Source organism: Geospiza fortis, unplaced genomic scaffold (genome assembly GCF_000277835.1).
Source record: "Geospiza fortis unplaced genomic scaffold, GeoFor_1.0 scaffold72, whole genome shotgun sequence".
NCBI lineage: Eukaryota > Metazoa > Chordata > Aves > Passeriformes > Thraupidae > Geospiza > Geospiza fortis.
The window spans coordinates 5,607,274-5,619,024 of NW_005054338.1; the positions used below are offsets into that span (position 1 = coordinate 5,607,274).

General features: G+C 39.8%; 1 protein-coding gene across 1 annotated transcript in view; it reads left to right on the forward strand.

The window, feature by feature from the left end:
• Positions 1 to 3,625: 3,625 nt before the first annotated feature.
• GBE1 (1,4-alpha-glucan branching enzyme 1) overlaps positions 3,626 to 11,751 on the forward strand; it is a 132,657-nt gene continuing 124,531 nt past the window's right edge. Inside the window, exon 1 of the mRNA XM_031058118.1 lies at positions 3,626 to 3,636. Coding sequence (XP_030913978.1) covers positions 3,626 to 3,636 — 11 coding nt within the window. The remainder of the gene's footprint in view (positions 3,637 to 11,751) is intronic.

The following is an 11,751-nucleotide window of genomic DNA, read 5'->3' on the forward strand; positions in this document are numbered from 1 at the left end:
CGGGCCAGCCGGGCCCGTGGGGCGCAGCCGGGGACAGCTTGCGAGAATCACGGAATCACAGAAGGGTTGGGGTTGGAAGGGACCTTGAAGATCAGCTGGTTCCAGCCGTCCTACTGTGGGCAGTGACACCCATCACTTGTTCAGGTTGCTTAGAGCTGTATGCAGCCTGGGTTTGAACTCTTCCAGGGATGGGACAATCACAACTTCACTGCTTAACCTGTTCCAGTGCCTCACCACCCTTACAATAAAGAAGGTTTTCCTAATAGCTAATCTGAACCTATTCCTAGCATGATCCTATCTCCTTTTGACCTGTCACTGCATGTAAATAGTCGAGTCCCATCTTTCCTGTAAGCTCCCTTCAGGTACTGTAAGGCTGCCATTAGGTCACCCCTAAGCCTTTTCTTTCGCTGGCTGCACAGTCCCAGTTCTCTCAGCCTTTTCTCATGGGAGAAATGCTTTATCAGCTTGGTGGCCTCCTCTGGACTCGTTCCAAAAGGTCAATGCCCTTCCTGTGCTGGGGATCTCAGAACTGGATGCAGTCAGATGTGAGGGTGATGCAGTGAGCTGCTATCACCAACAAAAGAGTTTAGCTGCAATAATCTGTAAATAAACTGCTCCTGAATCTCGTCTTTCCAGAGAATTTTCCTGCAGGCGCATGTTTTGAGGTGTCCCTGAACCGCCAGCTCAGCTGTTTGGCAGACCTGCAATGCATGAAGTAGCAGAGTGTGCATTAGGTTGGTGCCAGGTTGCTGGTCTGAGCATCCCTTTTTTTGTGCCTCTCGCTGGGAACTGTGACACCAACCCTCTGTCCAGGGCCTGGGTGAGGGCTTGCTAGTAGCAGCCTGGGTAAGAGGAGGCCTGCATCCTGCAGAGCCAGGCTGCTGGCCTGGAAAAGCTGCTGAAACCTCACCTGCTGATTGAACACAGTCATTGGGAGCTTTTATGTTGCACATTTATTTTGTGTTTCACTAGTGGTCCTCTGGCAATCAAAATAATTGTAGTACTGACTAATGCTCTGTGTCCCAGAAGTCTGGAAAAGTCTCTCTGTGTGAGGGATGTAAGAAGGAATATAATTTTTTTTTTTTCATCTTTGGCTTTTTATTTTTTCTCTGTTCCTATAGTCTACATGGTTTAACATTACCAGGTGTCCTGTTGCGTTCTGGTGTTGAATAGTGGTAAATCTGGATCTTGTAAAATAGGATTAAGGATTGAGTAAACTATTAGTCTGACTTGCAGAGCATTTTCTCAGACTAATCTCTTAATGACAGAACAACTGAGAGTTTTACACAGTGGTTCCTGACAAGCTCCTGGCCATACATGTAGTGCTGTAAAACACGTAATTTTTGCAGTAGGGAGCCAGGGTGTAGGAATTAATAAATGGGCAGATCTCGCTCTTAATAAAAGTATTCATTAAAACATGTGGGCTCTCCGAATGTGCCTGCCATCAAAACAGTCATATTGTGGATAGTGCTGTTTGTATTTCTGAGGATGGTATGACTGTACTGAGTACATTGAATTTGTAAAACTTTTCTGTCCTTCTCAGGTTTTGTGCATCTGGAGCAGAGAGCTTCAGATGGTCCTGTCACTTTCTTGTCACTTTCTCGTCACTTGCTGTAGAATTACCGTGGAAGCATGTATCCTGTTAATTAATTTGAAAGAATAAAGGAAAACTTTTGTGGCAATCTGTGATAAACTGGATGATTTATTCAAAGCCCAAAGAAGCAGCACATCCTGTGGAAGGTGGAGAGTGCCAGGCAGGGGAAGTTATAAGCACAGGGAAATGCCTGTTAGTGTCTGCAATGCTTATTGTGGTTTCTGTGAATTGTGACTCAGTCTGTATTTAATGGCTTTGGGTGTGTTTTGTCAAGAGTGCCCAGGAGAAAGGAGTTTTCCAGCCTAATTGCTGTTTGTGTGAAGAATCTTTAGGGTCTCCAGTATATGGGGTTTGCTTACTTTATGTCCAGTTCCTTTGCTGGGAGAGGTGGTGAACAGCCCTGCACCATTGCGTGCACTGTATCAGAAATCCTTAGCAGTGTGGAACTATGTGATCTTTGTTCCAGGCTGAAGGATCCTGATGCATTTAACTGGTGGTTGTATGACCCATGACTGTGGTGTGGGACTCGTTAAATAACTCAATGGACCTGGTTTTCTACACCATAGTGGTGCAGGAAAAGGCTGTGATGAAGCTGCCAGGAGTATGGGCTGTTAAGCAAGTCTGTGTGTTAAGAGTTGATTGTTTGTCAGCTGCTTGCAATGGGCTCATCATAGGTAGGACAGAAGGACTAAATTAGCAATTACTTCAGTTTTGTAGAGTAGGAAAACTGGGTAGAAATGATGGTACCCCAACTGCTGAGCCAGTGACAATCTGTTTATTATTCTTTCTGTTACTGTTGACTGACTTTCTCTAACTTTGCTCTGGATACCCCTGCCCAGTGACACTTTCTTTTATACTTGAATAGTTTAGACAGAAAAAGTACATGCAGTCTCTCAGTTCAGATGGTTGACTTTTTCCTGATAAAGGGAATGGGAGGCAGATTTGATGCCTGGCGCTCTGTAGCACTAGAAGTATTTACTTACTTGGATTAGGGAGCTTTGGGAAAAAATAGAAGTGAAAGAGACTTGATCAAATGCAATATACATGGATACATTTCCTGTAGTAGGCTGACTCAGAGTTTGTAATGATATTGACCTTACTTAATGTTAAGCCAAATCATCATGGAGACATGGAAATTTTACAGCTTATTGTTATTGTACTGTGTATTGTCTAAAGAAATAATAATTGAGGCTTTTGACAGAGGATTAAGGATGCTTGAGAAATAAAACTTTTAAACATTTGTTGGTGGACATCCTTATATTATGCCTTGTGCAGTAAGATGTGAAACAGTCCTTCATCTTGCTCAGTACAAGTTCTTTTGTAGAAGTGATGAGAAATAAAAGACTTGGAGCTTAATCTTGGCAGTGACATCAGCAAGTTGCTGAGTTGCCCTTTGGGCTTCAGTCTGTCTTCAGTCTATCCCTTATCTGTGGCAGAGTATTAGCATGGCCAGGTGATTGTTAGCAGGGAACTTTGTAGCTGTGGCTGCACAGGTCTCTTGGCTATTCTCACACTCCAAGACTGACCATTTCTGCTGTTGGATTGGGCTGTTCAGGACCTTGTTGGGTTGGGTCTCTGAGAATGTATTTCCTCAGCCTCTTTGGGCAGCCTCTCCCTGTGTTTGGCTACCCAAATTGTGGAAATTTCTTTTTTAATACTGTAACTTGATGCAGCCTTACTGCTTCTGGTCTGCTTGCCCTGTTTCCCTTGGAGTGCAGCCTAGCTCATTATTTTCTTTAGATACTCTCAGCTATCTGTACCTGTAGATAGCTAAAAACTGAGTGGATATAAGCAGCCCATGCCTCCTCAAGTTAGCTTTTGCACATCTGTTTTGAAGAAGCACATCTGTTTTGAAGAAACCCATCTCAGGCCCTGCCTGTGTGCCCTAGGTAGGCAGACCAGAAAACAAAAAGCTGTCTTCTGGAGAGGCTGTAGTGTGTTCTGCTCATTTATGCCTGGAGAAAGTGCAGGCCTCTTGCTGGGGGTCACATCTGCCTCTCCTGCCCTGCCCTATGCTCCTTCACCCACGGGATGGTGACCAGGTATGCACAGCAGCGTAGCTAATTCTGGGATCTTTGTGCATTCTTTTGGTTTTTGTTTCTGTTGGAGGGAATGGTTTGCTGAAGGACAGGCAGGCTTGAGTCACATCAGACTGGATTCTGCAGTGTAATGTGATTATCCTGATTCACCTTGAGAATTGCCAGATCCATGATGAAATGAATTGTGATGTTGCCTCAAGTTCTGAAAATGTTCCTCTTGCTTTCAAGGACTGTGTCCTTTACCTCTTGCAAAGTGTAACTTTGTGCTTTAGACAACTGACTGTTTTCCCTCTGTTTCATGAAGCCTTGAGGAATGCTGAATGAGTGCTTTGATAGGAACAAAGGGTTTCTCTAGAGAAGTAATGCCTAAAATGTGATGGTAGGACCTAGTAATGCCCTAAGCGTGGAGGATGGATTGACATAGTTAAATGAGTGACTAGGAGGAAGAAGGACTTCTGGTTACATTCCGTTTTCAATACTTTGTCATTCCTGGGCATGTTGCAATTGCTGTTCATGGGGAAAATAGAAATCTGTATTTTTTTTTTCTTTTGATGAATGCCTGAATCTGATCCTGAGTCAAGGAAGGAGTATCTTCTTTGGGATGAAGGGAAATCAGTGTCTGTATAGTCAACTGCTAGCCTTGACCAAAATATACATTATTCAGATCTCTAATTAAGAATTTGCTTAAAAAAGGCAAACAAAAAAAAATCCCCAAGTGATAGTGTTTGTGTAGGATATTGCTGTGCTACATTGTTTGACCATCTGTGATATGTTTGCCCACAAGTATTTTGTTAAGTCTCAAGTGTTATTTAGACTAAAGACTTGGTATAATTTAGTATGTATTTTTAGTCTTTTACCTCTTAGAGCGTAATTGGTTCAATTAAAACCATTAATGCCTGTGGTGTAATTGCATTTTATGGAATTACAAACTGGTGTTAGAAACTGCTGCCTGTTAGAATTTTCTGCTACAGCAATGTGCATGGCTTATTATATTTTACCAGACCATGCAGCTGCCTCTGTAACCTATTGATTATGTAGCCATTGGTGAAAGCTTTTTTTGAATAGTTCAATTTATAGAATAAATAAGAAAACTGATACCCATGTATAGCTTCTGTCTTTGTCTTCAAAAAACATTAGTTTGTTGAGCTAGATTCAATGCTGCTGCAAGTGCTTGGCCATATGAATGGGTTGAGAGAGAGGAGTTCCATTCCTTCTGTACTGGTTGAGATGGGAACATGTACTCAGTGGCTTTTGTAAGAATATCAATTACCAAGATGTCCTGTCACTTGGCTCATAGCTTTCTCACAGTGTTCTGAGATCTCTCCGTTCTTACAAATGGGAAATACCCACCACTCTTCCACTTTTATTTCCCATTTTGTATCTGGTTAATGTCAGTTTAATGCTGCTTTCTGGTTCTGTCTTTTTTAATCTTTTTTGAGGAGGAACAGTGGTGGGTACCTGACTGAGGTATTGAAAATGAAGAGGTGTCAAGTGCATGTGATAAGGCTGAGTAGGAAGGCAGCTGTTGGGCTCTAACAGGTTTGGGAATGGCAGTTGAAGGGTGACTGAGGTAGGAATCCTATTTTTAGATGAAGATGGAAAAAGGAGAAGGACTGGAGTATGATCTGTCACAGAATTAACACAACTATTATGTATCATTAGGAAAACTGGATTTTCCTTTTCCATTTTGTCTCATGCAGACTGTTGTACTGGCTGGGCAGAACTAAATATTAATGTCATATATGGCTGCATTTTTTTTTGGTTTTGGTGACATTAATTTGAGTAGACTTCTGTTGATGCTAGAACCCTGCCAATTTAATGGAATAGATCCTTCTGCATTATTGTAGTCTCTAGCTCATGTGCATTTGGATTGTTAACTGTGACAAGCATAGTTGACTATCTCATTGATGACCTTAATTTTTAAGTGTGTGAGGAAGTACTTACCTGGGCCTATGTACATCTAGCATATGTGTGTCTGGTGTAGCCCTCACCAAAAGATTCAAGTTGGAATTGTGTTAATAGCTGCCAGATTTATAAAAAGGCAGGGAAATATGTAGGTATTGCTTTTTGTTACCAGACCAGTTGCCTCTGTGTTAAAATTAAAACTTGGTGTTCTCTGAAAAAATGAATTGAGGCCGCCTCAGCTCTGTTATGCAGTGTTAGCTTATCTGAGTATGTTGGATAGACTCTGAGAATTTGCCTGCAATTGTAGAATAATTTATTACGTGACCAGGAATCTGATTACTGTTTCACTGTAATAGTGAGGAAAAGCTTTGTCTTGTTGAATACTTTACATTCAGGTGTTTATGCATGTTTCTTCACTACTTCAAAGATGTAAAGAAGGCATTCTTATGGAGGACTGTCTTAAACTGACATCCTGTCTCATGCAGATACTTTTCTTCCCCTGTTCAATTTCAATATTTATGTGTAGACACTTCTCTTTCAAGCTCTCTGTTACCTTTTATTTACTCCCAGTACCTAATCCTAACTGCTCCCTTATTTTCTGCCTTCCACAAAAGGTAGCTCCTTTTGGCTTGTTCAATGTCAGAGACCTAAAACCTCTCACTCAGGCTTCCATTTGCTTTGTACTTTCTGAAACTTTGTTTCATACACTTATTCATCAGGTTAAAAGGAAAATAATGTCTTCAGGCAAAGTGTCTAGTGCAACAAGATCAGGTCTTTGTATTTAAAATGTTAAAAGCATAAGTTTTCTTATGGAAAAAGAATATTCAGCAAAAAAAAAGTTTCTACCTAGAATATGTCTGCCTCTTCCCCAAGTATCTGACAGTTTGATGTTCTTACAACACGTCACGTTAAGAAATTGAAGGCCGTTTGTTAGAGATGAGTCCTGTTGATTCTACAAAGAATACAGCTCCAAGATGCTGCTCTTGGAAGCACCTAATTAGTGAATATTGTCTGGGCATTATTTAAAATTAAAATTTAGTATAGGGTCTTGGTAAAATAGAGAAGACCTGCCAAAGGACCCAGTTCAATTAGTTCTACTATGTGAACATGTTAAAAAAATTGTTCCACGAATCTGGGAAATTCTAAGGCTGAATTTTTATTCTCTTGGTATAGTTAACAAAACTCCCTTACTGACAGTTTTAGTCATTCAGCTGTGATTCCATTGACTGGTGTTACCTGCAGGTAGAGGTAGCTCTAATGCTTTCTGTTGGACACCCTCCTTTTCTCTTTGAAGCTGCTGTTCAGGCATAGGATACTTTGCTTCCTTTGTATCCTTGCTGTCCTGGTGTGTTGCTTTGCCTCGGTCAGCGTGTCTGCCCTTGTGCTTAGCGATGGAGAGGGAAAATATTTCCAAAGTGGATCATGAAGTTTTGGTAATGGTGAGCCTACATTCTCCAGAGAAGGAATGCCACTGCTAAAAGGTTATGCCAAGTTCAGAAAGATATAACCTAGGTGTACAAATGGAGTGATGCTCAGTCACACAAAATTAACTGAGATGTGCTAGTTTCCATAATTCATGGAATAGAAAATGTCAGTTTTAGCCCTTGTTGCCTGAACTGTTGTGTTCATTGAGTGAATTTGTGTTTCACAGTCTCTAAAGGGAGGTTGGGATCTGGATTCTCCCACTTACAAGTGGTTCAGGTATGACGTGCCAAAGGAAGGATGCTGTCTTTTATGGTAGGAATAGAAATGTGGAGGAATTCTGCTCAAGTATTACGTTAGGAGAGTAAGGACTTCAAGCTTATCAGTATTTCTTCTTTAATTTCTTCCTCAAAACCAAACCCTAACTTTTCAGTCAAAAAAAGCTTCTGGAAGTGGTACATTGGCATATGTAAACAAGCTATATGGATCTTGAAGGGTGCTTGCTAGTCTGTGTGATTGGAAGATAATTACTTCTCTATTTCTGGGCATTGGTTACAGTGTGATCTTCATTTGCTCTCATCCTTCTCTTCAAGAGGGAGCTGCTAGAGAAGGTTCTTTAGGAGACATTGCCTTGGGACAAGTGAAAAATAAAATTAGTGCTGATCACAGATGTAGGTAGTTTATGACAGTTAGTTTGGGGCCTTTTTTTTTTTTTTTTGAGAAAACAGTATTTTAGATGATGGCTAAACCGTGCCAACTTTGTGTGGGTCAGACTTCTGGCTTGAAGGCACTCTCTTTTTCCTAACGTGTTCCTGAGAGGCAGGCTACATTTATGTACCTCCAGGCATTCCCCATAGTCACATGTGAATGCATTGTCATCATCAGATCCAAGTTTTTGGTTGTGTAAGCATTTGATAAGATGATTCAGACGAAAGGCAGGAGGGCCAGGGGGAATTGTCTGAAAGACTCTTATTAAAATCATGCTGAGTTACTGTGTGCTGTAAATGAAAGCATGCTGCACTACCACAACTGTTTGGAAATTGCCCATCTAGAATGTATTCACTGCATGAACATAAGAGTCAGCAGCTCATTTTAGCAGCTTTAGGCTTTAGGGGGCATCCTGATTGTACTGTACCTGCTATCCCAGCAAAAAAAAAAAAAAAAAAAAGAGTTTAATAAATTCTGTCTTATGTGTCAGGCTTAAGCAAGTTAACATTATTATTTGACACCTGTTAATAGTTAACAGGTTAATAGTTATAATTGTTTGATACCTATTGCAGGCTATATCCCCACTATAAATGTTCCTGGTATGATAGGGATTGGAAGCTGTGAGGTCATGGATGCTTTCCAGTCTAAGAAAAAGAATTCCATTTCCATCATAAGAAATTATGACTCTTTGATCACTTTCAGCAAGGTTTAATTTGACCTGAATAAACACTTCTTTCTTGAAAATGCTACTCCTTTAGGAAATTGTTGAAGCTTTATAGAAACAGGGAGTTTGGAATACTACTTTGGTTGCCAGCCTTTTTTTGAGGAACTTTGGGCAGCATGTAAATACTTGCACAATAGGTTTATATTGTTACACAAACAGTAGTGATGACTCCATAGAGGCATTTGTGACACAGCAGATGTGATGGTTTGGGACAGGAGCTGGTACAGGGGCTCCAGAGCTTAGAGCTAAAATCTGCCTTTTTCAGAAGTGAAAATTAGAGAGCAATCTTATACTTGGTACATCAGTATAAGACTTAAGGCAAATTGTGTGTTAGTTCTCAAATCCTTTTTCAGCCTGCATTTAGATGGGATTTGTCATCTTGTGTTATCTCCTGTGTCCCACCCTTCTGCAGTTGTCCTCACTCTCTGAAAACCTTTGACATCCCTAAAAGAAATACAGAAGGAATGAGGAAAAATCCCTCCTTGGTAAGAAAGGAAGGAACTGAGCTGAAAAAAGCCAAGCTTTGCAACTTCAGGGGCTGTTTAGACTACAGCTTCTTTTGAGAATGTTAAAGCAGTGGAGGGCAGGGTAAAGCTTCTGCATGCTGAATGAGCCAAGTAATTTAAATCTACTGTCTGAACAACCAAATACAGTCTCTCAGCTGATGTGAACTCCCAAGCTTTAACTTAATCTTTGGAAAGCTCATGGATCATCATATCTTTCAAGTTGAATAAATGGATATTGTTTTTAATAAAATATTTCACTTCTGGGAAGTAAACAGTACGTGTCTCATTCTGCCAATGGCATGGCCTCTCTGAACATGTGTGTGAGGTTTTCTCCCAGTGAAACATAGTCTGTTGGAAAAGGTTTTTAATTGCCCTTTCAGTAGGGCTCAGATGGCTTTTGTACATTTTTTTATTGTCACTTAAACAGGAAGTTATTTATTAAAATACAGCTTAAAAAAAAGGTCATTGTTGGAATGTTAATCTTTCATCTTGCAAATAATGTGGTGACTGTACTATCTTCTTCCTTTGGTCCAGCCTTTATGAGGCTTAAATAACTGTACCAATTAGCCCATGTTCTTTTTAGTTGGGGTGCTCTTTGTGCTTCTGTTTTGCTTCAGCTCTTGGCTACTTTCTTGGTGCTGGTTATCAATTGTTTTGAGCTACAACAGGTGCTTTTGGGTTACTGCACAGCAGTATCATAAGTAGAAAAATAATTTCCTCGTTGGCAAGCCCCAAAGTGGTGGGAGAGAGGCTGCAGCAAAGTGTAGCACTTGAGTTACGCACTTGGGTCTGTGTCCATTGTCTGAGCGGCTTTTCCCCTTTCTTGGAGAAAGCAAATCCAAGGAGGTATTGCTGCCTGCTTTGTCAGGCAGCAAGGGGGAAAGTCTCAAGTGATAAATGGATTAAAAAGGTCGCTTGAGGCAGGAGATTGGTACTGGTAAGAGTATCAGAAAGGTCTGTGTTTTAACTCTTTCTTGCCTGCCCTGCTTCCACATGTAACTCCCAAACACAAACCTCCGCTGCTAAAAATGGTGAAGAATTGGATCCCTAAAGATGTGTTAGTCTGTGTAAAATTCAAGGTAGTTGTAGCTCAGCTTTTAGTGATGTAAAGCTTATTTTGAGTGTGAATGCCAGTTTTTCTTTTGTTTGTTGTATAGCTTTTAATGTATTTTCCCCAAAGACCATAAAAATATCTTATTAATTGCATTTTATGTGCGTAATGCATAAGTATATATAGACACAGCTTTTTGGAGGAGTTTTAGCTGGTCTGTGTGTAAATTCAGCCTCTACTAGAGTTCATTGGCAAGTTTAGCTATGGCTTATAGAATTCACAGGCTTAATCTATGGCTTATTTGTTATAAAATTTCTAATAAGATTTCCTTAATGCCTGATTTTATAAACATCTGAAAAGTTTTTTCAAAATATTGCTGCTTTGTTTTAATCCTGTTTACAACAATTGGAAAGTATTTAAGGAAAAAAATCAGGCTTGTAACAGTTTTTTCTTTAAATAGCAGATTACTGTTAAAAAATCTGCTTGCTATTGCAGTGTAATTTGAATGTTATTACAGTGATTAGTTGTTTCAGACAAATTTATAAATAAGAAGTGTTAGAATTTAGAGATATTTGCCAAACTTGTTTGCATTTTCTTTGTTTCATCAAAAATTTTGGGCACAAGAGCTTTTTCTATTTGCTGCATGTCCTAAAATAAATGAGAGTACAAGTTCATAAACCAAATTATTTGCTACTTCACTTGAACACTGTAAATTCATGTAGTTAAAAACACTTCAAAGCTGAAGACTCCCTCTTCATCTCCCTCCTGTGCTCTCAGTTTTAGATGCCACAGTTGATGTGTATGTAGGTGAATGGAGAACTTTCCTCAAAAATTCAAAACCCTAATAATTGGTATGGTGTTTCCTTTTTTTTACTCTTTTTGAGTCATAATGCCAGTGTCTAACCAAGTAATGTATGAAATGTATGTTGTTTTCCTGTTGCTGTGGTAGAGGATGATTGAAAAGCTCAAGTTTGCAGGAGGCAAGACCTGGGGGAGGTTAGAGAAATTTGCTGCCAGACTTAATATTGCCATGTGCTGATACTATGTGGGCACATTTAGCTTTGCTACTTGCATATAAATTCCACCCCTTTATCCTCAAAATTTGTCATGCGGTGAATGCTGATTTATAGCAGGATCTGTCTTTTCTCTGACTTGAAGGTATTTTGGTCCAGAGGTAGGTGTGAGCATGTTTTAGGACTGAACATGGCACATAAGCTAGTCTAAAATTCACTTTGTCCTCACATTCAGGCAATGACTGCTACTCAGGTGAACCTTCAAGCTATTCAAGCCTTAAGAACAACTCCAAACAGAGCAGGTGTCATCAGTTCTTTTTCTGCAAGGCTCCCAGTGCAGTGGGTTTCAACAGATTTCATGCATCTATTGCTTAAACTTAAACAATTTCTGTTAACTTTTTCAACTGGGTAATAAAAAATATAAGGTTCTTAAATGACAATGAAAGACAGTCTGTAAATCTGGTTGTTCAAAAATATGCTTTTTCTTCTGAGGAAAGCAATCTTCTGCTTTTTCCGTGAACTGATAATAGGATGAAAAGGTGTTCATAGTACAGAAGTTAACGTAGTCCTTTACACCTTTTAATTGGTAGAAAGTGTCTGTAGGTTCCAAATTAGCAAAATTGATACACTCAGTTTGTGTTTGGAGATGTGTGTATTTCAGCTACAGCTTGTGAATTTGGGAAGGACAGGAAAAGCTTTACTATAAAGATTAGGTGGGTAAATACAACTAATGATCCTTTTCACTTGAAATTTTATTAAATTTGGATTGAAATAGGGCTTGGATGTCAA